A 25,770-nucleotide genomic window follows, 5' to 3' on the forward strand; every position below is an offset into this window, starting at 1 on the left:
ATCTCCACTATTGTTCTGGATACTCCTTGAGGCCTGTCTGCCCTGTGTACTGTGGTGCTGCTTATGGCTGGCACACAGTACACATTTGGTGATACAGCCTGCAGGGGAGGGAGGAGCAGGTATGTTTGTCCATCACTCACCGTGACCAGGTGCTGTTCAGATCTTCACATTCCCTTGCTCCTTGGGGCCTCACAGGAACCCTATGTGTGAAACACATGTCGTTTAGCAAGGGTTAAGAACCTGTGTAGGACAGAGCAAGTTGTAGAATAATTGGTTTATGATTCCATTTACATTAAAAAAAAAAAAGAAAAGAAAAGAAAGGAAGGAAGGAAGGAAGGAAGAAAAGGAAGAGAAAAGCCCCAGAAAAGAAAACTAAGCATTCTTCATAGGTCTGGATGCATGCACTCCTAGGAAAGATCTGCAGGGAAATGCAACAGACCCACAACACAGTTCCTTCTGGGGAGGAACCACAGTGAGGCTGGGTGAGCAAGAATACTTGCACTGCACTCACTCTAACGGTCTACCTTCTGCAGTTCGCTCTTACTTGCTGAATTTTAGAAATAAAAAGGTAAGGACTGGGACCAGGCGTGGTGGTGTATACCTGTAATCTCAGCTACTTGGGAGGCTAATGCAGGAGGATTGCATGTTTGAGGCCAGCCTGAACAACTCGGCAAAACTCTGTCTCAAAGTAAAAAGACTGGGGATGCAGTTTAGTGGCAAAGGTTTCCTGGGCTCAACCTCCAATATCACCAAAAAAGAAGAAGAAGAAGAAAGACACAAAACTCAGTGGCACTTGCCTAGCATCATGTATGAGACCCTTGGTTCCATTCTCAGCATCCCCCCCCCCCGCCAAAAAAAAAAAAAAAGAAGAAGAAGAAGAAGAAGAAAAAGGAGAGGACAAAGATAATATTAAAATTAAATTCAAATAGCATGGTTTGAGCTAGGCATGGTGGCACATGCCTGTAATCCCAGTGACTCAGGAGGCTGAGGTAGGAGGATCACAAATTCAAGGCCAGCCTCAGCAACTTAGCAAGGCCTAAACAACTTAACAAGATCCTGTCTCAAAATAAAAAATAAAAAGGAGTGGGGATGAGGGTCAGTGGTAAATCACCCCTGGTTTTAATCTCTAGTATTCACCCTTCCCCCCAGAATAAATAAATAAATAAATAAAAATGGTTTGAGTGAAGCACAGTGGTTCACACCTGCAATCCTAGCAACTCAGGAGGCCGAGGCAGGAGAACCACACATTCCAGGCTGGGCTCAGCAACTTAGCAAGATCTTGTCTCTCTCTCTCTCTCTTTTTTTTTTTTTTTTCTGTAGTGCTGGGGATGGTGCTCTACCACTGATCCACATCCCCAGTCCAAGATCATGTCTCAAAATAAAAAGGACTGCAGATACAGCTTCGTGGTAAAGTGCCCCTAGGTTAAGTCCTCAGTGCAGAAAGAAAAAGAAGAAAAAAAGACCCAACAGTCAGGTGTGGTGGTACAGCCTACTCAGGAGGCTGAGGCAGGATGATCATGGGAACCCAGGAGTTGGAGACCAGCCAGGCAACACAGCCAGACCCTGTCTCAAAGATAGAGGGATAATTAAAATAGAATATGATAAAATAAAAGCCTAATTACTCCTTTGCTCTCCCCCAAATAAAAGAGAATATAGAAATAAAAACCTGTTTTCAAGGTGGCTTAGAAAGCCAACACCACCTCCCAGGGCCTCACTTTCTTGCCTGAGACATGCACTAGCCAGGATCACCCTTTCAGGGCTCCACGAAATGTCCAGCAGCACAGCTCTGTGGGCCCAGGCAGCCTGACTCACTGGGTGTCCCGTGTCTTGTCTCCTCCAGGATGAAAGTGTCACTCAGCTGGGTCAGGAGCTGGCTCAGAAACTTGGGCTGCGAGTACGGAAGGCGTATAAGAGGCCCCAGGTAGGTGGGCTCTGGACCCTGGGGCAGGAGGTAGGGAGAGGGATACAGGAAGGATCAGCTACCACTGGAAAGGTGGGTGAAGTGGCCAGGGCTGGGTGAGGACAGAGCAAGTGACAGCAGGTGATCTTTCTTCCTGTTGGCTGGGATGAGTACCAGGACCTTGCGGAAGAGGGAAGAACAGCCACGGCCCCTAGCTCACCTTAGACACCAGCTGTTAAAATGTGCTCCCTGCCTGCCCTGGCTGACTTCAGCCACCCTGGAGATGGCCTCAGTTGACACCAGTGTCCTTCTGCCTGTTTTCTCAAATAACCCCGTGTGGTGCCTATCTGAGGTTCCAGGACCTGTTTGGCTTCTTCATATCCACATTGATTCATTTGGCATCAGCGTGTGCCAGGGTACTGCTGCACACAGGAGAGCAGATGGCTTTATAGTCTCTGACCTTGAGCAAGTCAGTTCATCTTTCTCCACCTTATTTCCACATCTGGAAGATGGGGGTAATTGTGCCCACCTCAGGGGGAATGTTTGAGATGGCCCCTAGTTCAGGGCCTGAAACACAGCAGGAGCTTGCCTGTGTGTTGGGGGGGGTCTTTGCCCAGGTTGAAGTTGGAAGAAGAAAACGCCAAAACCCAGGTAGACAGGGCAGGCCTGGGGACAGGGAACCTCAGATAGCACTGCAGACCCAGCAGCCTGTGTCAGGGCTTCTCTGTTGCCCCGGCTGGCAGGATACTGAGCATCTTTCCAGAATTTTTTCTTTCTTTTTTCTTTTTTTTTTGGGGGGGGGGCACCAGGGATTGAACTTGGGCACTTGCACACTGAATCACATCCGCAACCCTATTTTGTATTTTATTTAGAGATAGGGTCTCACTGAGTTGCTTAGTGCCTCACCATTGCTGAGGCTGACCTTGAACCCACAATCCTCCTGCCTCAGCCTCCCAAGCCGCTAGGATTACAGGCATGTGCCACCACGCCTGGCTCTTTCCAGAATCTTGATCTCTTCTCACCTCTCTCCAATCCCTAACAGGAATTGGAAACCTTTTCTCTGCTCAGTAATGGCACTGCAGCTGGTGTGGCAGATCAGGTAGGATGGGGCCAGGACGCCAAGTCTCTTCCCCACCCCTGTACCAAACTGTCTTGGTTCATTCTTTGTGAGAGCTTTGGATTCCCTCTCTGGGGTATAGATGGCTTCAGGCAGTGTGATGCCCTGTTGGTCTGCAGCCACTGGACCACAAATGGCACCATGCCTGATGGTAGACCCTTTAGCCCCTGTAAATGGTCTCATCCATTCCTGAGACCCCTCCCACATTCACAGGGATCGGGGCTGGTCATATTATTATGAGGTCCATGATATGCCCAAGCAGAGTGGACTGCACCACAGAGAGGACCAGGTTAGCTGTGCCTCCATGTCTCACACACACACAAACACGCATACTCACACACACACACACAAACACGCACACATACAGAGTGATCTGAGAACACACGAGGTTAGGTAGAGTCCCTGCAAAGATCTTGGTGCCCTGTAGGTTGTATAGACCCATGTGAGTGTGGTCTGCTAAGATCCCTGCTGGCTTCTCTAACATGGGAGTAGCATTCATTCCAAATTTGTCATTCCAACAGCACCTAGAAGTGGGGTAGCTGGGCTGTGCCCACAGGCAATTATTGGGATGAAGGAGATAAGCAAAGGCCCAGCTCTTTGCTAGAGCTGCCCCTTAGAGTGTGGGGAACAAGGGGCAAGGATGACATGAGTTCTAGGAACAGAGGAACAAGGCAGCCTTGTTGAGGAGGCGTGTGTTACAATCTGATAAACACTGAGAAAGCATTTCCTGTGTGTCAGTCACCGTCTGAGCTCTTGTATGTATCAAGCTAGTTCATCCCTAGAGCCAGGGGAGCAGGTTTCAGACAGGTGGAGAAGAGGGAACAGCACTCACACCCAGGGGAACAGCCTGGGATTAGAAGAGAGGGGGATGTGTCCCAGACCCCGAGTCCAGTTCCTTCCCAGGGAGTTCAGAAGAACCTGGCATCTGCAGCTGGATGCAGTGGGATTAGAACCTGAGTGCTCCTCTTATTTGAGGTGGTCGCTCCACATCTCAGGGCCTTGGCTCCTTATCTTCACCTGCCAGTGGTAGGATTACAGTGAGTCATATCTGAAAGCTCCCAACCCTGTGCCTCCTGGAAAGATGGACTCCATAAATCTTTGCTGCTAAGGGAACATTACTAGTAGGGATTACATGCAAAGGGGCAGGAATAGGAGCCCAGAGAACCAGGCCAGGGTGAGATCGTGGGTGGGAGGGCTGGGGGGCAGCTTTGCCCTTTGGAGCCTAGGGAGCCACATATAGTGCCAAACAGAGAGAATCATAGCTGCAATAAAGGTGATCATCTGGTTTTGCTCCCCCCCCTTGAGTATTTTATATACTTATCATGTGAACAGTAGCTTTCTGATCCAGTGTGACGGCCTTGGTTTATGCAGCTTATCTGTGGTGAGCAAACACACCCTGGGGGACCCAAGTGCACATTTTCCTCTGTGCTCTGTGGACAGGGTGGTTGGGGGTGGTGCTGGGAGACAGCACAGGCCTAGGGCAGGCCCTAGTCAAACAGCCCCCTCTGATCTGAGAACAGCAGGCTTGGCCAACCTCTCCTCTGTGCTGTGGGACAACAGCTTGCAGAGTACCTGGGCCAAATGCTGAATGACAGTGAGGAGGGGTGCTGCCCGGGACCTGCATGAGGTGAGGCAGGGTGCTGGATAATCTTATTATTGCTACTACTGACCCTGGGAGGGCTGGCTAGTGGTGAGGGTCTGGGTCTTCCTCTGTCCTCCCCAGGAACATGTAGGACTCAGGAGCCACCCAGGGCCTTACCAGGTAGCAAGACTTAGCAGAACTATGAAGGGCCCAAAGAAAAAGAGGAGAATATCGGATTAGAGGAATGACTTGTGCCACCTGTGGCCTAGCAGAGGGAGGCCATCAGAGATGAAGTATGGAGGCTGGTGAACGAAACACCCAAGCCAACCTCCTGATGGCGCATCCTAAAAATGTGTGTTAGGATCTATAAACACTGAAAAAGCCCTTCCTGTGTGCTAGGCACTGTTCTGAGCTCTTATAAATGTCAATCCCAGGAGGCTAGTGGCTATATATTCTCATTTTATAAATAAGAAAATAGGCCCAGAGAGAGTAAGGAACTTGACCGAGCCAGAGAGTAGACTTGGGCCCAACTTTCCATCCAACAGAAAGGCCATAGTGGCAGTGAGATCCCACTTCTGGTGATTGCCCCTTTCTGCTTACTAGGAGGTTAGGGCTGCCCCTAGGGGAGTCGACATTTTTGTCTTTGAGCTGTGAGATGTGGAGGGCTTAGTAAAATCCTCAGTGCCCTCCCCAGGGTGTGGATCCAACCTTTGACAGGTGGGGAAACGGAGGCTCAGAGGTCCTATCCTATCCCCAGGGTCACTGCTGCCATGAGGTGCACCTGGGAGACTTTTCTGACCCCCACCCCACCCCTCCTAGCCAGAGTCTGTCTGACCCCTGGCTAGACCCCAAAGTCCAGCATGTGACAGGTGTTTGGTGTTTGACACCCACCCTAGGCCCTCCATGACTGGCCATCAGCATAGCCACGTTGGAGTGCCAGGCTATGCCTTCCAAGCCTGTGTCCCCTGCCTGACTGATGTACTTCTCCACAGGGAACTTCCAATGGATTGGGCTCCATAGATGACATTGAAACAGGTAGTAATCCCTGATCAACAGGACAGGGTGGCAAAGGAGCTTAGCTCCTGTCCCCAAGGTCCCCGGGGAGTCAGAAGTCAGTCCCCTTCCCATCCTGTAGACAGGGCTCCTGAGGGGCTCCTGAGGAGAGAAGTAGAGGGTTGAAGGTCGGTCCCACTGTGGGCAGAAGAGCTCCTCTCTAGCTGTCCTCTGCCCTCGCTCTAGGCCTGCCCCAACAGACACCCACTGCTTCCACTGTCCTCCTGGCCCCTCTTCTCCTCATTGGCTTCCAGGAAGGGTTCCACCTTGTCAGTGTCCCTTAGAGAGTGGGCACTGCTGACCCTAGAGAAGGTGAGGATGAGAGATACTCAGGTGGAACCAAAGCCATCGGGAGATGCCCTAGGACTGAACCCCCACCCCAGGTTTCCTTCCTTGGCCATCACAGGCCTCTGCCCTGGGGCCAGCCAACAGGGAGACAGGGTCACTGGGAGGAGGGCAGGATAAGTGTTAGATGATCACCCTAGGCCCTGGGACCCCTCCTCCACTCTCATCAAGCTGCGCCCCTGCGGCTACTGAGTTGGCCCTCTCCACAGACTGCTATGTGGACCTGCGTGGCTCCCCAGCCCTGCTCCCCTCCACTCCCACGATGCCCCTGTTCCCTCACGTTCTGGACCTGCTGGCCCCCCTGGACAGCAGCAGCAGGACCCTCCCCAGCACTGAGAGCCTGGATGACTTCTCGGATGGTGATGTCTTTGGTCCAGAGCTGGACACCCTTCTGGACTCACTGGTGAGTCATACTGCCACCCTCCTGCTCCTGGAGTCCATATTCTACTTGGGTCCTCATTGTCCCATGAGGGGTAGAGGGAAGATTCCCATCCATGTCACATTTGGGGAAACAGACGCCTCATGAGGAACTTGGCAGAACAGACACAAGGCTCCAGAACGTCTCCCAGAAGGCATGGGCTCCACCTCATACGCAGGTTGAGCAGGCTGCAGATGGGTGCGGCTGACCGCTTCCTGGAGTGCACAGTTCTGTCTAGGGCTATGCAGTCACATTCCCCGCTGACCCCTGCCTCTGTCCCTATCTCGCAGTCTCTGGTCCAGGGTGGCCTGCCCGGCACTGGTGTGCCTAGTGAGTTGCCCCAGCTGATACCTGTGTTTCCTGGTGGGACCCCACTGCTGCCACCCGTGGTGGGTGGCTCCATCCCTGTCTCCAGCCCACTGCCCCCTGCCTCCTTTGGCCTCGTCATGGACCCCTCCAAGAAGCTGGCTGCCTCTGTGCTGGATGCCCTCGACCCCCCAGGCCCCACACTGGACCCCCTGGACCTTCTGCCATACTCGGAGACCCGGCTGGACGCTCTCGACAGCTTCGGGTCAGCCCGTGGCTCCCTGGACAAGCCTGACTCCTTCATGGGTGAGGCCCGGGTGGGCATGTTCTCCCACACACCCCACCCCTGCACCACATTTGCAAAGTGCTGTCATGTCTCTGGTTTCTGGAGAGAAGATGGGGATTGTGACTCTAAACTGCCCAATCCAGGCTCTCTCACCTCTCCCAGTCCAGGGCCACTTGTGTGTGCTGCTGTGTCTCTGTGGTGCTCAGTACTGTGTGGATCTGAGCCTCAGGCTGGTGTCCTGTTTAAGACTCATCAGTAGAGCTCTGATAGTTCAGGACTCCCTCACCCTAGTCTGGTCTCTGTGCCCAGCTTCCCAGGGCCCTGGGCCTCAGGCCAGGGGGTCCCACCACAATGATTCTGGGAGCAGGGTGCAAGACCACAGGCTCCTTCAGCACCACTAGATTGGGTGTCAGAGGAAACTGACCCATCTGGGCCCTGGTAGGACTGGCTTTCAGAGGTCATAGTCTGGGACACTTACAACTGAGACATAAGGGGTGGAAGGAACATAGAGAGGCTGAGGGAGAACAATAGAGAGGCTGAGGGGGGAGTGATGGCGGGGCCAGGTCTTGCAGAAGGTCATCAGCTGGGCAGAGAGTGCAGGGGTATGTCCTGCGAGGTGGAGGGGTCAGGGGCTGGTCAATGATCAGAACAGGGGCCTAAGGGAAGCATGAGTAGAACAGGGTCTCAGGGGAACTATGGGCCAAGCTGAGAGCTCAGGCTTTCTCCGGGGGCAGTGGGGAGACCCAGAAGGCTTAAGCAATGGACTGGGGGGTATGAGGAGGCTGCAGCCTCTTTGCCCCAGGGCTACGCCATGAGAATAGAGAAGAGGGCAGAGTCCAGGGATCAGCAAGATTAGAAGAGGATGTGTGGCCTGGGGGACTTCCCCATGGACACAAGGGGAAGTCCTGGGATGGCCCCTCATGGCCTTAGTGCCAGGGCAAGTGACCCCTGTGTCTTCTCCCTGTCCAGAGGAGAACAATTCACAGGACCACCGTCCCCCAAGCAGTACTCAGAAACCAGCCCCCTCGGTGAGTAACATGAATGGGACTCCACTACCAGGCCTTTCATTCCTCCTGGGGGCCGGGGGAGGGAGTGGTGTGGGCTCTAGAGTTGTGTTCTCTGTATGAGGTGAGTTGCTGCAGCCCCTAAGAAGAGGCACCTCAAAGTGGAGGAACCCAAGGTGGTCCCCTAGCCCTTCCTTACTAGCCATGTGCTGGGGGTACCCAGAACACTCCCTGTCCTGCCTGCTTGGAGGCCTCAAGTGATTTCCCGAGCATTATTCACAGCCCTGATCTCCAGACTCAGCCTGTTCTGAGTTTCAAAGAGCGTGTGACCAGGAGGAGGCCTATACGCTGACCTTAGCCTGGATAATGGTCATGTGAGCCTGGGGAAGTCACCCAGTCTCTGAGTTTTGTCTTCCGTCGTGCTAATGGCTGAGGACTTGGGAGGGCATATGCAGAGGCCTCCATTAGGGCCACTGCTCCTTCTCTGTGTTCACATTGACCTTTGATTCAAGGAAAGTTGTAAGCCAGGATAACTGTCACCTCTGCACCTGCCTAGCTTGAGGACTTCTGAGGGTTGGTTCTGGTGTTTGGGCTCTTGGACCACAATAGAAGGGCAGGGAGGGTTGAGGAAGAGGGAAGGCCCTCGGCTACAATTCTGCTCTTGGGTGGGATGGTGGCATCATAGAGCACCCTCTACCTTCGGTGCCTAGGCTGGCCGTGGTGGTCCAGCTGTCACTCAGCCCAAGATGGCCGACCTCCTCCTGTTACAGCCAGAGCCCTCCATGCCCAACACTGCCTTGCTCATCAAGAACCCCTTGGCTGCCACCCATGAATTCAAGCAGGCCTGCCAGCTGTGCTACCCCAAGACAGGTAATGTCACATCTGAGGCCATACCCCTCTGTCCCCAGACATGCCAGGAATCTCAGGACTTGGAGGTCCAGAACAGAAGGACCTTCGTGTGTCAGTGGGAGACAGGAGCCAGAAAACGAAGTCCCTCCAAGGCGGGAAGGGAAGGTGTGGGTGCTGGTTGAGGCCTGTCCTCTGCTGAGCACTGTTTTCATAACTCACTCTGGAGAGACTCTGAGATGGGCAGGCTCACCACAGGTCATGGTGGTGGTAGAAAGGAAGCGGGGAGAATGGACTCCTTGGGCCCCCCCCCACTAACCCCATCTTTAGGCAGCACATAGCAAAGAGGGGTATGGCAGGAGCTGGGGAGGCCCAGATGAGGGCAGCTTTTCCAGTTCCCACCCCCTTCCTGGACCCAGTGGTCACCCTTCAGTTCTACCTGGAATCATTGTGGCTGTCCATCCTGCTCACAGGCCCCAGGGCGGGCGACTACACCTATCGTGAGGGCCTTGAGCATAAGTGTAAGCGGGACATCTTACTTGGTCGGCTCCGGAGCTCCGAGGACCAGAGCTGGAAGCGGATCCGACCTCGGCCCACCAAGACCAGCTTCGTGGGCTCCTACTACTTGTGCAAAGGTGAGATTCGAAACAGGACCAGTGAACAGCCAGAGCCTGGCTCCTCTCACCCAACACTGTTGTGTGGCAGGCAGTGGAACAGGTATGTTCATCACATTTGTAGGAGAGGTGAGGTGGCTGGGGCTGTCACTCAGTGGGAGAGCACTTGCCTGGCACATGTGAGGCACTGGGTTCAATCCTTAGCACCACATAAATAAATAAAATAAAAGTATAAAAAAATACAACATAAGAGAGGTGAGGAAGCTGAGCTCTGAGGCCCAAGTTCCGTGTCAGAATGAGCATCCCCTGTTCTGACTGGCTCCAGAGACCCATGGGAAACATTCAGGACATTGCATGGATCTGGAGCCCTCTGATGGCCTGTGCTCTCAAGTGCGAGGGTCCTACAGTTCAAGGAGAACTGATTTCTTACCACTGTAAGGACCCAAAGGGCTACTAAGGGGATGTGGAGAGAATGCACAGAAAGCTTTAGGTCTTGACATATATCACTTCTTAGCCAGCATGGTGGTGCACACCTGTAATCCCAGAAACTCAGGAGATTGAGGCAGAAGGATCACAAGTTGAAGGCCAACCTCAGCAACTTAACAAGGTCCTAAGCAACTTGGACAGACTCTGTCTCAAAATAAAAAATAAAAAGGGCTGGGGAAGTGGTTCAGTGGTAAAGTACCCCTGGGCTTAATCCCCAGTATAAAAAAAGTCCTTTTGATTGATTACATTATTGTCACTATTCTCATTTCCGTCTCATGGAAGTCTAGTCAGTATTGGATGGACATTGTCATGTACCTGATTTGCTTTCTTCTATTCCCCAACCAAGCAATTTGGTCCAGTCCACATGGCAGTATGTGAAGTTGTGACATCATTAAGTGCTTTAGAGCACAGTGCTTCTTCTGCACTTACCAACCTGTGTCCTCACAGTTCTGGATGAGGCGACCGAGGCTTTGAGAGTCTGCCAGGCAGTGCCTTTGTCTCCTGACCCAGCCTGCGGAAGTCACCTACCCGGGCTTTTGGGACCAGTTCCCCAACCTTCCTGAAGCCCTGCTATGGTCAGTTAGATTGAGTCCAAACTGAACAGGCCTACGGGTACCCATGCCTGCTTCCTCCTACCTCTGTCCTGACCTCTCCCCAAACAGACTGACCCTCCTGTCGACTCTGTGGCACATCCTGTATGGGAAACCCCTTCCCACAATGCTTCTCCCTGCACCTGTCTCACCTGTACCTGGGGATGTGACCCATTTCTCTGTGTCTATGTCCCATGTTGCCTTGTGGTATGGTCCAGTGGAATTTGGGTCAAGGCCAACTTAGAAAGAGGAGAAGGAAAGAAAACATCAGATCCACCCCAGGAAGGCAGTTTTCCCAGGTCTGAGCCTACTTCTCTTTCCAACTTCCTTTGCCTCAGTCCCCACAACTCAGTGTCCTCTGCTCATGGGAAAACAGCCAAAATGCAGGGAGTGAGTGTCAAGGAGTCCCAGCACAAGTTTCTCTGACTTGGAAGTCCATGCTCTGAACCATGAAGTGTTAGTTTCCTGGTGAATAATAATTAAAAAATAAATCCTTTCCATTTACATAGAGGCTTGCATACTTCCATAAGCCTTTTGAATGCTTTTTGTCCTACAGAAGAAGATGCTCTGGGGGCAGGTGGGCAGGAGTGTTGGCCAAGCTCTGCAGGTGTCCAGCACAGAGGGGCCTGGTTGGCATTTTGGAAGGTATCTTCATAAGGAGGACACCAAGCCTAGCAAAGCTGAGCCCTGCTGCCCACAGCAGGATCCTGGGGGCGTTGCAGGCTGCCGTCCCTGCCTGGCAGAACGTGTGTGTCCTGTTGCCTCTTTGCAGACATGATTAACAAGCAGGACTGTAAGTACGGGGATAACTGCACCTTCGCCTACCATCAGGAGGAGATCGACGTGTGGACCGAGGAGCGGAAGGGCACCCTCAACCGTGACCTGCTCTTCGACCCGCTGGGGGGTGTCAAGCGTGGCAGCCTCACCATCGCTAAGCTCCTCAAGGAGCACCAGGGCATCTTCACCTTCCTCTGTGAGGTACCTGCCCACCTGCCTACACCACTACCTCCCCCACAGTCTAAGGCCTGCGCAGGGCTGGGGTTGCTCCTGGTCACCGGCCATTATGGGGGTCAGTCCTGGAACCTGTGGCTATGGGAGGCCTGACTGCAGAATCAGTAGATCCCTGGACTGTTCTCACTAGAGACCGGACCCTATCCAGTCCTTCATTTTAAAAATGTGGAAACCAAGGCCAGAAAGAAATAGTAACTCTCCCACCTCGTCTTCCCTGACAGTCACCTGTCAGGCTTTAGATCCTCATTTCCACCTTGCCGGCCATGCTGGCAGGCTGTCCCTGATTAAGCATGGTGATGCTGGGGTTTGAGGAAGCACGGAGCTGCCTGAAGGCCACATGGCTAGTCCAGAGCAGAGTTGAGCTTTAGACCTGGAGTGAGTCCCACCTCTCAATGTCAGCTGCCCCTGCTGGTCCTCGTGGCCAGCCCCGCTGGGACCAGGCAGATGGGATGCTCATCCAGGTTGTCCCTGGATGTCTGTGTGGGCCTGGTGTGATTAATCCTACTCAGTAAGGAGTTCATGACCTTGCGCCTCATGCCTCCCTCGACATGCTTTCCAGTCCAGCTGTGCCAGCATTGACGCCTGGTGCATTTCCTGCCTGTGCCCTAGCTGACCACCCTGGAGAGCTGTCCCGTGTCTCTGCATCTCAGACCCCCTGGGCTCAGCTCTGATCTCAGCAGTTCTACTGAGCTGTCATAAAGTCCCTCTCCAGAGTGGTCACAGAAGACCATGCTTGGCCTTGGGAGAGAAATTGGCTCATCTTATATGTTGAGGTCAAGGGACATTGTCATGTCCATCTTTGTGGAGCAAGGGCTCGGGGTCTGGATTGCTGGCAGGGTTTGGTGTGGCTCATCCATTGCACAGCCAGCCCCTTCCCTGACCCTCAGAGCAGGTGTACTTGGGCCGGCTCCCCTCGGAGAGCAGAATCATGGCTCACAGCCAGGTGGCAGAATGCAGTTTATAGAGCACCTATAGTTTCTTCTTATCTTTTTTCAACTTTTATAGTGAATCTGTGGAACAAAGCAGGTATGGTTATTCCCAGTTTACAGTTGAGGAAAATGAGGCACAGAGATATTGAATAACCCCATGCTCCAGGCATTTGGAGTGGTAGGATCAGAGGGAGAGAGAGGGAGAGAGCCAGGGCCCAGGTTTTCTGTGAACTAGAGCCAGAGACATGGGTGCCACCAACCCTGGGATTTCCTTCCTCACTCTGACCTAGGGCAGGGTATTCAGGGACCAGCTGACCTTCCCTAAGTGCCCATGTGGGGTCCCAGCCTACCCCTTCCCCAGGTGGCCTCGCAGGGTTCCAGCCCATCCCCTCCCTGGGCAGATCTGCTTTGACAGCAAGCCCCGGATCATCAGCAAAGGCACCAAGGATTCTCCATCTGTCTGCTCCAACCTAGCTGCCAAGCACAGCTTCTACAATAACAAGTGAGTAGGTCCTGGGGCTGGGCGTAGATAAAGTCCCCCTGGGGCAGCTCTGATGGCTAGGGAAACGCTGAGGACTAAGAGTAGACTTGGGTGTCAAAACAAAGGATAGTCTCCACCTGGAAGGACAGGAACATGTGTATTGAGCAGCTACTCATTCCAGCCATTGTCTTAGGTATTTGATTATCTCAACAGCCCTCTGGAGAAGGAGTTACTGTCCCTCTTGTACAGAAAGGAAAGCTGAGCTTGGGGGCAGCTTTAGTGGCAGGCAAGTCGGGGCACCACCTTGACTCTTTGTCTGGTATCCATCATTGTTATGATGTCAGCATCAGACAGGGAATGGGAGGCATGGGGTTGGATCTGGCATTGCTGCCTTTGCTCTTCTTGCTTGCTGTGGCCCTGCCCCAGTATGCAGCCCAGACCCTGCAGTCAGACACATCTGAGTCTGAATCCCAACCTGGCCAATGGCTGGTTTTATGTTGAAGCACTAGCCAGCGCAGCCCTGGGTTTCCTCATCTGATAGATCAATGGCAATCCTATTCCTAGATTTCAGTGAGGGTCATTAAGATTCCTGGCCCAGGGCTGGGGCTGTAGCTCAGTGGTAAAGTTCGTACCTGGCACACATGAGGCACTGGGTTCAATACTCACTACCACATAAAAATAAATAAAAATTTAAAAGAAAGAAAAAAAAGATTCCTGGCCCACAAGATTGTGGGGGAAAGAAATACTATACACTGTTGGTAAGATAAACTGTAACAACCACAGTGGAAATCAATATGGAGGTTCCTCAGAAGACAAAGACTGGAACCAGTAGATGACCCAATTACACCAAGGAATTAAAATCAGTGTACTATAGCTGTGTATGCATGTTTATAGCTGTGTATGCATGTTTATAGCAGTGCGATTCGCAATAGCCCATTTATGGAACCAGCCTAGGTGTCTATCAGCAAATGAATGGATAAAGAAAATGTGGTATATATACACAATGGAGTTTTACTCAGCCATAAAAAATGAATTATGTAATTCACAGAAAATTCGCAGAACTTAAGCATTAAGTGAAATTAGCCAGACTCAGAAAGTCAAGGATCCTGTTCTCTCTCACTTATAGAAGCTGTAGAGAAAAAAGAGAAGGAAAAAAAAAGGTGGGGGGAATCTCATGAAAATAGAAGGGACAGCTATAGAGAAAGAGGGCCAGGGGAAGGAAAGGGAGTACTAGAGAATGAATTTGACCAAATTATGTTATGTGCATATACAAATATGTCACAGTGTACCCCACTAGATGTATAATTATAATGCACCAATTTAAAAGTTAATTAAAAGAGAAAAGAAAGAAAAGTTTTGGGGCCCAAAGGAAGGGCATCCAGTCCAAAACCTAAGGGAAAAGTTCCCTCTCCCATCCAGAGGCACTCCTTCTCCTAGTCTCATGACAGGTGGGGTCTGGTGCCCTCTGCTTTTGGGCAGCTCCAGATGGAGCAGGCCCTGGATTGCAGCCTGCTCAATTGAAGCTTTACTAGGCCGGCACTAGTAAAGCAGACCTGGGACTTTCAGGCCTAAGTCTGCCCAGGTGCAGGACCCCAACCCCTAATCTGCTATTCCACCATGTTCTGGGATCAGAGAATGGGGCAACAATACCCACCGGCAAGTCTCTCCCCTCAGGATTGCCTGGCATTGGGAAGGGCAACAGCCCAGGAAGGTGGAGGGTTTGGGAGGGCTGCAGTCAGCATTGTGTCCTCGCCATCTGCCCACCAGGTGTCTGGTGCACATCGTCCGCTCCACCTCCCTCAAGTACTCCAAGATCCGCCAGTTCCAGGAGCACTTCCAGTTCGACGTGTGCCGCCATGAGGTGCGCTACGGTTGCCTGCGTGAGGACAGCTGCCACTTTGCCCACAGCTTCATTGAGCTCAAGGTCTGGCTGCTGCAGCAGTACTCAGGTAAGGGGCAGGCAGGACAGGTGAAGGGATGTGGGACCTGGCTGGGTGGAAGCCCCAGGGCATGATGGCCAATGGAAGCGATGTTAGTGGATACTGGGCAAGCTCTTTGGAGGAGCTGGTGCATCCTGAATGTCACAGAGGAAACAAAGACCTGCTGTTGGGAAGCCTCTAGGCCTGGAGGATCCTAGGCTTCTCCCCACCTGGGCACTGTCAGGGGAACACAGGTGGAGAGGGAGTACAAGCCAGGCTGCAGAGCTGGGTAGACCCAGCCCCTGCTCCAGTTCTCCACTTGCTGCATGGGAATGAAGGGGCTCTGTCAGGTGAAGGGGCTCTCCCTTAGCCTCCATCTGCTCACCTGGCAAGTGGCAGCCTAATCTCTACATCACAGATTACCAGATGTTCACCCACTTGCTCACCTAAGAGAGATTTATTGAGTAGTTTCTCTGTGTCAGAGGATTCAGCCATGAACTGGTCAAGGCCCTTGCTCCAGAGGACTTACTTACAAGGGGGCAGGACACAATATCCAATTTGGGAAGCGCATCCTGTGTTCCATCTGACCTATGACGTGCACCTCTCCCCTGATTTAGTTAGCAGCATTTTGTGTGTGTAGGAAATCAGTGTCGTTGAGAATCCATAGTGGTATCATTTCAGATATGCATCGGTGCTATGAGGAAGGTAAAGAAGAGCAAGAGGACAGGGCCACAGGGGGAGCATTTTAGATCAGATGGGGGAGAATGGTTCTTTGAGAGAAGGGCAAAAGGAACAGCAAGACAGAAAGCCTCCAAGGAAGGAGGAAGACTATCCGTGGGGACTATGGCAGTGAATGGGGCAGGGTAGAGTTGAGGCTCCAGGGTCTGCAGGGACCCAAGTGTGTAAGAGTATCTTGGTCTTAAATAGAAATATAGGGGAACACAGGTGGAGGGAAAAAAAGAAAAGAAAAAAGCGATATTCTAATCAGTGATGGACTATATATAACAGTGGTCCCGTAAGATTATTATGAAGCTGAAAGCATCCTGTCTCCCAGTCATGACAGCACAGTGCAACAAGTTTCTTAGTTGTTTGTGGTGGTGCCTAGTGTAAACAGACCTACTGCACTGTCAGTCATTTAAAAACAACGCAGAGTTGTGTACGTAGAACTTGATAATAAACAAAATGACCATGTCACTGGTTTATGTATTTCCTAGATTATACTTTTTACTGGAATTTTAGAATGTACCCCATTTTATTTTATTTTTTTTATCAAAGTTTGCTGTAAAGCAGTGACACTGGCAGGAGCATCATACATCTTGTTTACACATCTCTTGATTACATCAAGAGGCCCGGTGGAGCACTTACCTCCACTCTGTAGGTCTGTGTAAATACACTCTGCAATATTCAGAAGAAGAGGCAATCCCCCAACAGCACATTTCTCAGGCTGCAGCATCATTAAGCAGCGTGTGTCTGCAGTTAGCCTTGTCCTAAGTGTGAAGCTCAGGGACTGTTTTAAATGTGATGTGCAGTGTTGTTTTCACAATGCTTTAGCTGCTGGGTGAAGAAAAGAGGAGTAAGAGCAGAAGCAGAGACATGAGTGAGGGTGTGGCTCAGGCCAAATGGTGGCAGTGGAAGTGACAGAAGTAGTCATATTCCAGGTATATTTTGATAGTAGAACCTATATAATTTGTTGATGGACCAGATGTGAAGTATGAAACAAAGGATGGTATCAAGGTCAATTCCAAGGTCAGAGTATGTGGAAGAATGGGGTTCCATGTTCTGAGAAAGGGGAGGCTATAGGAGAACGAAGTTTTGGGGCTGACCTCAAGGCTCATCATGGGACAGGGAGTCTGGGCTGCCTGTGGGACTTCAAGTGGAGATGTTGAGCAGGCAGCTAGATGTGGGAGGTTGGAAGTTCACAGGAGAGGTCTAGGCTATAGATACACAATTGTAGATCATCAGCAAGAATCTGGGTATAAAGTGCATTGCGTGGCCCAGATGTGGAAAACAAATTGTGGGAAGGCACTAGAAAGAGTGGAGGAGTTAGGAAGAGGTGCTGAGCTAGACCTCTCAGTGTAGGTTCCTTGAGGAAAGTAAAGAAGAGCAAGAGGACAGAGCCACAGAGGGGAGCATTTTAGATCAGATGGGGGAGAATAGTTCTTTGAGAGAAGGGCAGAGAGCTGTCCAGGCAGAAGGAACAGCAAGGAAGAAGGCCCCCAAGGAAGGAGGAAGACTATCTGTGGGGACTATGGCAGTGAATGGGGCAGGGTAGAGTTGAGGCTCCAAGGTCTGAAGCTGATGGAAATCCAGGGAGGGTCCAGGCCACCAATCTGCAGCAATTGCCCTTTGGAGACTGGCAGTGAAGAACCATGACAACTTCATGAGCTGGTGAGCTAGGTGGGCTAGGGGCTTTAAGCAGGGTCAGGCCGGAACCCCCACTGAGGGAGGAGGTGGGGTCAGGAAAGGGTGCTGAGCAGCAGGCCCAGGAGAGGTCGATACCCACAGGGGAATGGAGGGGGTGGCCTTTGTTCCCATGTTGCAGATGAGCAAACTGACTAGGGAGGATGAATGGATTCCTTGCATCCTGAGTCTTACCGTGGCCTGGACTGACTCGGGTAAGGCTCCTTCATTTGAGCCTCAGATGGCACAGGTACCCCGCAGATGCCTTACCTCTCCTTGCCAAGTCCTTTCAGGGACACCTGTGTCTGCCCCCACCCTCCCCAGGCATGACCCATGAAGACATTGTTCAGGAATCCAAGAAATACTGGCAGCAGATGGAAGCCCATGCAGGAAAGGCCAGCAGCAGCTTGGTAAGGCCCAGGATTGGCACTGAGGGTGGGATCAGGCCCCACAAGGTCTAGCCTATTCCTTTACTCTGATGTAATTTCATTTCATATGTACTGGAAAGTTGTAAGACTCAGTATGAAGAATCCACGTACACCCTTTCTGAATTCCCCAGAAGCTAACATTTTTCCATGTCCCACACTTGCTTTGTAGTCTGTGTGTCTGTCTTTGTCATCTCTGTGTGTGTCTGTGCTTTGTTCTGAATGTGTATGTATACATATACCCATATCTAGTTATATACATAAATGTGCACACCTTTTCACTTTACTCATTGGAGAGTAGGTTGCAGATATGATGTCCTCTTACCCGAAACGCTTCCATGCATATGTCTTAAAAATAAGGACACTAGTTAGGTGCAGTGGTACACACCTTTAATCCCAGTGACTGGGGGAACTGAGGCAGGAGGAACACAAGATCCAGGTCAGCCTCAGCAGTTTAGTGAGACCCTGTCTCAAAAATTAAAAAAAAAAAAAAAAAAAAGAGCTGTGGGTGTAGTTCAGTGGTAAAGCATCCCAGGTTCAATCATCAGTACCAAAAAAGGACCCTTTCTTATAGGAAAAAATTGACATTGATACAAAAGTATTATTCAGATTTTATAAATTATTCCTAAAATTCTGGCTAATGCACTGTGTGTGGTTGTTGTTGTCTCTTTAGTCCCCTTAAACTAAAAAAGTTCCTCAATTTGTCTTCTGTGACACAGATGTTTTTGAAGAGCCAGTGGTTTTGTAAAAGGTCTTTCCCTGTGGGATCATGTGCTGCTTCCTCATGTCACAGGGACAGGGACATGTTCTCAGAGAATATTATCTCTGTTTGTCCTATTAGTGGTGATAATTTGGTTAAACATTGATAACCTGATTTAACTTTGATTAAAGTTCTCAATTTGCAGATGGGGAAACTGAGGCTTGCAGCATGTTAGAGACTTGCCAGGGGGCAGGTCCAGGTTCACTGACATTTTGCCTAGAGCTTGCCCTGCACCATTCCTTTCACCCCATCACCATCGGGTTCCTCATCATCAAACCTTGCCTTGCCCAGCATTACGGTGGGGGTGAGGCTTGCAGAGCGGATCCAAGCTGCAGCATATCAACCCCCTGTTACATGCTAGGCCTTGCCCTGCCCTTGTGCTTATGCCTCCTTAGGCTGTGCGATCACTGTAATTGTAGATGGCATTGTGGACACCAGTCTTAGAAGGGTGGTCTCAGGGACTAGGAGACAGTGTGTGTAAGGTGAGCCCTCTGTTCTGTCCACACCTGAGGATGATACTTTCATTCATGCCAGACCTATCCACTAACCAAACAGGGAGAGTTGGGTCCCCTAACTCCTTATGAGGCCTGCCTGAATGAGGAGCAGGCCAGGCTTGCCAGTACGGCTGCCTGTCCCCTTGGGCCTTCCTTTTCTAGCCTCCTTGTTCCTGGTCCTTTTCTCTTTCTCCACTTCCTGGCCAACCCCTGCTTCACCTGGTCTCTTTGCTCCTGGCCAGGAGCCCAACAGGAAATCAGCGAGGGCTTAGGCAGAACCAGCCACCTAGCCTTCTAAAGAGAGAGCACCAAATCCCAAACTCTCTTTCCCTCTGACCCCACATCCCTCCTTCCTGACCAGTGGTGCTTCCAGGGATACCCAGGACAATCAGTAAACATAGCTGGCCACAGGTACCATGAAGGGCTTTATCCCCTTCTTGCTGCCAAAAGTCCCACCCTACTCACCCAAGTTACCATGCTGGGGCCTGGCTCAGGAACAGGAAATCTATGCCAGGCCAACTGTGGCCCAGGCAGGAGGCTTTTCCTTGCTTATTATCTGAAGGATGAGGTCAGTGGCTCTGTGAGGCCAAGGACAGGTAGATATCAGGCAGAAGCAGCTTGGGCCCAGTGCCTGCAGCTTATCAGTGCCATCTCAGAGAAAGAAGCACAAATGCCCACCTCAGACCCAACCCCTGTCCTCAGGCCACTTACCTGAGGGAGTTTGGTAACCATTCTGAGCCTGCCTCTGCTTAATCAAATGGGATCAGGAAGGATCCCATCCACTCTGAGAGTTATCAGGAAGCTGGTGAGACCACGTGGTTATGAAGTGTGGGCACCGTGCCTGAGCCTATTAGGAGCTCAGAACCAGTGTGGCTGTTCTTTGGAGCAAGGTCTGAGCCACCACACCCCTGGGCACCCCACTACCTCAGCTGTGAAATGGGAATAGTACCTTCCTCTTAGTGCTTCTCGTAACAATCAAGAGGAACATCCAGAAATCATGAGCGTGTGGGTAATCTGCCTGCTCCCTACATCCTAGTTATTCATCCCAGTCCCTCGCTCCTGGGATTAATGTGCATTATCCTGGGGCTGAGCCAGGCTGCAGCTTGCTCAGTGCCAGACCAGGGGTCAGTCAGTATTGAGGACAGAGCTCTTCCCTGTTCCAGGGCAGGCCCTGGTCTGGGCTTGCTGGGTCACAGGGGTGTGGGCCATAGCTCCTGTCCTGGGGTGATTGCCATAGCAGGATACATGTACTTGCCAGTCTGGAGGAACATGGGATGTCCAAAGGGGTAACTCCACACCCAAGGATCCCAGGAGAATGGGCAGGCTTTAACTAACAGGAGGGAAGGGGGATGGCTGGAGGGTTCACAGAGCATCAGGTTGGCCATGGTCATGGGGTGGGCACTTTTCCCACTTCTTGACCCTTTGCCCTGTTCCAGGGGTGCAAGACGGAGGATGGGGAAGAAGTATGGGGGAGGGGCCAGAGTCCAGGGCTGCCCAAGGTAGAATCCACTCTGCCCACCCCACCTTTGGGACTCCTGCTTTCTACAGGCTCAGCACTCCTGACCAAATCATTTGGTCAGTGTGCAGTGGTTCAGCAACTGTGGGAGCTCACAAAAGGGACACCTTTGCCAGGAGGGCTCCAGGGAGGACTTCCTACAGGAAGTGGAGCTTGAACTGAATTTTGAAGGATAGTTTCTAAAGCAAATTGGATGAAACATGGAGGCTGGGCATTCCCAACACAGAGAACAGTGTGTGCAAAGGCAGGAGGAGCCCCAGGAAATGCAGGAGCTTCACAGAGCAGGCTGCTCAGGGAGTGAGGAAAGGTGGGAGCCAGCCAGGGAAGGCAGAAAGATCCCCTGGTCAGGAAACAGGAGCCCCATTCTTGGCCTGGCTCCAACACCAAGAAGCCAATGGACCTACAGTTGGGAAATCACTGCTGTCAGTAGACCCAAGGAGTAGACTAGCCCATTCTAAGACTTGGGTGGCCCTAGCACTCCCAGAGGCTGCCCATGTGACAGACCCCAGGACCTTAAGCATGGTACCTGCGGTGTCACCAATCCCTCCCACATCCTCATACAGGGTGCCCCAAGGACACATGGGCCCAGCACCTTTGACCTACAGATGAAGTTTGTGTGTGGCCAATGCTGGAGGAACGGGCAGGTGGTGGAACCTGACAAGGAACTCAAGTACTGCAGCGCCAAAGCCCGTCACTGGTGAGCGGGTACCAGCCAGGGGCTTGGGCAGGATGGGGCCCACGCATGCACCATGGGTGAAGATACAAAGAGTCAGGCCAGGGCTCTCTGAGGAGGTCACACAGCTCTGAGGCTTCACTCCAAGCTCTCTACACTGGCTTCCTTCTCTGTCCTATAGCTGGACCAAGGAACGGCGTGTCCTTCTGGTGATGTCCAAGGCCAAGAGGAAATGGGTGTCAGTGAGGCCACTGCCATCCATTCGCAACTTCCCACAGCAATATGATGTGAGCTTGGGGGCAAGTACAGGTTTGGCAGGGATTGTGGGCCCTGAAGTGTTTCCTGCCGTAGGTGGGACTCAACGGGTTCTCCTGCCCCCTTCCCCCAGCTCTGCATCCACGCGCAGAATGGCCGCAAGTGCCAATATGTGGGCAACTGCTCCTTCGCACACAGTCCTGAGGAGAGGGACATGTGGACATTCATGAAGGAAAATAAGAGTGAGTGGCAGACTTGCTCCCCGCTCCTCTCTGCTAGACACCCCTCCGGGCTTGCTGGGCTTCCCTCTGCCTCCCAGGGGCTTCTCCAGCCTCAGCAGGCCATGCCTCCAGTTGACCAGGCTCCAAGAGGTGGGTAGCTTAGCAACAGAGCCTGGAATCCCATGGCTCCCAAGTCCAATGGGGATCACGGATCCATTCTGCCCAATAGATCCATTTTGCCCATTGGATGATAGGGAAGCCCCCTCACTAGGTACTCTGTCCCCTGGTCAGTCCTGGACATGCAGCAGACCTATGACATGTGGCTGAAAAAACACAACCCAGGAAAGCCTGGGGAAGGGACCCCAATCAGCTCTCGGGAAGGAGAGAAGCAGATCCAGATGCCCACAGACTACGCCGACATCATGGTAAGCCTGGGCCATGGCCTACACCTGACCCAGGAGGGCAACCTGGAAGGGCTGACTGGCGGGCAGGTGGGGAGCTGGCACCCACAGCGACTGTGCCCCCAGATGGGCTACCACTGCTGGCTCTGTGGCAAGAACAGCAACAGCAAGAAGCAGTGGCAGCAGCACATACAGTCCGAGAAGCACAAGGAAAAGGTCTTCACATCGGACAGTGATGCCAGCGGCTGGGCCTACCGCTTCCCCATGGGCGAGTTCCGGCTTTGCGACAGGTGCTCCAAGAAGGGCAGGGCGGGGCAGCGCAGCAGGGCCTGGTGGGATGCAGGTGGGCCTGAGGACATGGATACACTGGCCAGTTCTGGCTCCTCTTGGCCTAGAAATGGCCTCTAGGGCCTGGTATGTCTTGGGTTTGAGTACAGCCCTGAGTGGTGGGGGTGGGGCAGGATTGGGGGATGGGCTCAGATCTGCCTAGTCCCCTTTTCTGTGGCCCTGGCTCAGATCGCCAAGGGGCCAGTCATCTAGGTGCTACTGAGCTGGGGCTAAAGCTACCCAGGGAAGGGCTTGTTTCGGGGGAGGTCAAATGGCTGATCCCAGGTCCCACAGCTTGGAGCAGCTTGGGCATTGAACCTCCTGATGCCCACAGGCTCCAGAAGGGCAAGACCTGCCCAGATGGGGACAAGTGCCGCTGCGCCCATGGACAGGAAGAGCTCAATGAGTGGCTAGACCGGCGTGAGGTTCTGAAGCAGAAGTTGGCCAAGGCCCGCAAGGATATGCTTCTGTGCCCACGGGATGACGACTTCGGCAAATACAACTTCCTGCTGCAAGAGGACGGGGACACTGCTGGTGCCACCCCAGAAGCCCCTGCTGGTGCTGCTGCTGCCACCACCATCGGAGAGTAGGGTCAGGTCTTGGCCATGGGCAAAATCCTGGGGTAGGGTTGGGGATGGGGAAGGAGGGCCGGATGAAAGGGTCAGGGCAGGCCAGCTGGGGTGGGGGGCCACCCTCATCAGGCAGCCCCTGGCCCCCTGGGGTGCCATCCTTCCCCCACCCCCACCGCCCCAGGTGTGCATATCCAGGTGCACGAGCTGCAGCCTCAAGGGTCCGAAGGTCCTCATCCTGCTGAAACCTGGGCAGACCCTCCCCCACCCCCACAACTCTCCTGGTTGGAGAGGGAGGGGCCTGACTGACCCCTCCAGTTTCAACCTACAGCTTTAACTTGTGTCTGCTCCTAAAGGGGGCTGCTCAGGGCTGGGGAGCCTGGGGTCCCCACTTGAATCTTCAGCAGGAGGGTCCTTCTCCCTCTCCCCCCCCCCACTTCCTGGGGGCAGATCAGGACAAAGGCAAGAGGCCCCAATTAGCTTTAAAATGCAGATCCAGGATGGACCTGGGAACACTATAATGGTCACTCACCACCAGGGACTCAGTTTCCCCTCTGGTTGGAAAGGTGGGAGGAGTTGGGTAGATGATCTCTGGAGCCTAAGGATTCTGAACTGTCATCCCAGCCTCTTTCCCTCCCAGGCCATCAGCATAGATTATACATCCTCAGCCTTCAGAACTGATCTAGCCCAAACCCCATTTTTCAGAAAAGGAAGAGTCCTAGCAGGAGGAGTGATCTGTCCAGGGTCTCCATCCCTTAGCACAAGGCAGAGATGGATGAAAGCACTGTTCACTTAGAGCCTCTGTGCTCCTCAGTGGAGCTGGGACCGTCTCTGAATCAGTGTGTGGCTAGGGCCCCATGCAGTACCCTTTAGGGCTAAGGAAATGTTGCTCAGAGAAGGGCTGGTCATGTCAGCACCCCACAGAGGGACAGGCTGTCCTGAGGATGGTCATTGCAGTGAGCAGCAGAGGTTACATCCCCATACCCACTCAGGGAAAAGTGGCAAAGGGCAAGTTCTATATAAGGCACAGGGCATGGGGAGGGGAATCGAATGAGGGGATGTAGAGAAAAGGGAGACTTGACCCTGGGCTCCATGGGCTGGCCACTCCAGGATAAAACATGACCCCTCCTTCCTGGACTTACCACCTCCTCTCCCCAAGACTTACCAATATGCCCATCTACCCCTGCCCCTCCCTGATCCCCTACCCTGCTGGCTGCCTGGGACCCCAGCTGATCTCCAGCCCCTGCCCCCACCCACCAAGGCCTCTCCCATCCTCTGAGATATCTGTGTGTACCCCACCTCCATCCCACCCCCATGGGCAAACCCAGCCTCCCCTGGCTCCCCAGACATTCCAGAATCCCCCACACCATTGGCACAAGGAGTGGGGTACCCCCAGAAGGAACCAGGGGCTAAGGCTATGGGAAGTGAGATGGAAAGAATGGAATACCCCATATTTCTCCACTAGCGAGGATTGATAATGTGTGATGATACAATGTCGGGCACTGGAGGCCACAAAGGACCCTGTTCTTCATGCCACCGCTGCCCAACCTTCTCCCAATAATCATGGCATGCACCCTTTCCTATTTCCTGCCCCCTGTCCCCTGCCCCCAGCAAGCCAGCACTGCAATTTGGGTGCTGGTGGCGTGGCTGGAGGGGAGGAGAGACCATACCCAAGGTGGGGTGGTGGCTGTGAATGTCAATGATACTTGTTCTCCTGATCTGTGGTGTTGCAGTCTGTTGTCACCAGCCTTGTTCTTAGTGTGTATATATGTCGCCCCTGTGATGCATATATACACAGGTATTAAATATATCGCTCTATATAATATTATATATGTGTGTGGTATCCAAGGAATCACTTCTAATGAGGGCTAAAGATAAAGAATTTGGCCAGAAAATGCAGCCATCCTTGCGTGATTAGGAGGGTGTTTCAGGATCACTGGACTGTTTGCAAGGAGACAGGAACTGGAGCCATGGTTCTGAGGTGGTGTGGGCAGTAGGGGTAGCTGTGGCCACCACCTGCACCCTGTTCATCTGATAGTTTCCCAGACCACCCCTGTCTAATGGCAAGAGAGCCTGAGTGCTCAGGGAAATAAAATGATTTATATTTGTCTCCCCCAAAGCCCAAGAAATGGGATTGGAGTTCAGAAATGTTATCTTTAGCCTGTTGTCTATCTAAGGGCCTGACCTGGTCAGAGCTGGATCCCCCACAGGGTAGGGAAGAGAGTGTGAGGCAGGGCAGGGGGTGACAGTGCAGAAAATGCTTTTAATGATGAGGGTAACTATTTCAAATGTGACTCCTCCAGGGCCCCTGGCTGGGAGACCAGAGTTCAACGTGCACTCATGCCCACCACAACAGGCAGGGATAAGATGGCATGGTGGACATGGGGCCGGGGTGGGAGGAGGAGGGATGCTGCATTTCTCAGCTAGGCAGTAATCAATTTAATGGTCCTTTTAAAATGTCTGTGTATTAAAATTTTAAGAATACCACACTTTAATATTAAATATCATAAGGTCTAGTATCTTGATAATAATGTAGATGTTTTAATAACAAATTTTTGTCCTTCTTAAAATAAAATGAAAGAAACTTGCTTACTTTGGCCTTTGTTCTAGAAAATAAATGTGTGCTCTTTGACCCCTGTCCTTGAGGTATTGCACTCCTGTTCCTCCCTGCCTGGCCCAGGACTACACTGTGCTCATGGAGTAGTGCTGGCTGCTGCTGGCTATGGCTCAGACAGACATTTCCAGTGGTGAGGGGCAAGCGTGTGGCCCTGTATGCAAAGAGGCTCACCAGTCTGGGCTCCCAAAGCCCCTTGGTGGCTCCAGACATATGGCCCCAGGAAGG

The 25,770-nt window shown here is 52.4% G+C and overlaps 1 protein-coding gene across 2 annotated transcripts in view; it reads left to right on the forward strand.

Moving 5' to 3' along the window:
• Positions 1–24,756, forward strand: part of Zc3h7b (zinc finger CCCH-type containing 7B) — a 60,782-nt gene extending 36,026 nt beyond the window's left edge. Inside the window, exons 6-23 of one of the 2 annotated variants that reach the window (XM_076855222.2) lie at positions 1,841–1,921; positions 2,943–2,999; positions 5,592–5,634; positions 6,207–6,400; positions 6,706–7,027; positions 7,977–8,035; positions 8,722–8,881; positions 9,331–9,492; positions 11,320–11,525; positions 12,889–12,989; positions 14,736–14,917; positions 17,612–17,697; positions 21,046–21,179; positions 21,337–21,442; positions 21,544–21,652; positions 21,923–22,056; positions 22,159–22,322; positions 22,694–24,756. In XM_076855222.2, coding sequence (XP_076711337.1) covers positions 1,841–1,921; positions 2,943–2,999; positions 5,592–5,634; positions 6,207–6,400; positions 6,706–7,027; positions 7,977–8,035; positions 8,722–8,881; positions 9,331–9,492; positions 11,320–11,525; positions 12,889–12,989; positions 14,736–14,917; positions 17,612–17,697; positions 21,046–21,179; positions 21,337–21,442; positions 21,544–21,652; positions 21,923–22,056; positions 22,159–22,322; positions 22,694–22,949 — 2,556 coding nt within the window. In that variant the 3' untranslated portion in view covers positions 22,950–24,756. The remainder of the gene's footprint in view (positions 1–1,840; positions 1,922–2,942; positions 3,000–5,591; positions 5,635–6,206; positions 6,401–6,705; positions 7,028–7,976; positions 8,036–8,721; positions 8,882–9,330; positions 9,493–11,319; positions 11,526–12,888; positions 12,990–14,735; positions 14,918–17,611; positions 17,698–21,045; positions 21,180–21,336; positions 21,443–21,543; positions 21,653–21,922; positions 22,057–22,158; positions 22,323–22,693) is intronic. The other variant, XM_076855224.2, reaches the window with a different exon arrangement.
• Positions 24,757–25,770: the final 1,014 nt, after the last annotated feature.

This window comes from Callospermophilus lateralis, chromosome 4 (genome assembly GCF_048772815.1).
Source record: "Callospermophilus lateralis isolate mCalLat2 chromosome 4, mCalLat2.hap1, whole genome shotgun sequence".
In the NCBI taxonomy this organism is placed as follows: Eukaryota; Metazoa; Chordata; class Mammalia; order Rodentia; family Sciuridae; genus Callospermophilus; species Callospermophilus lateralis.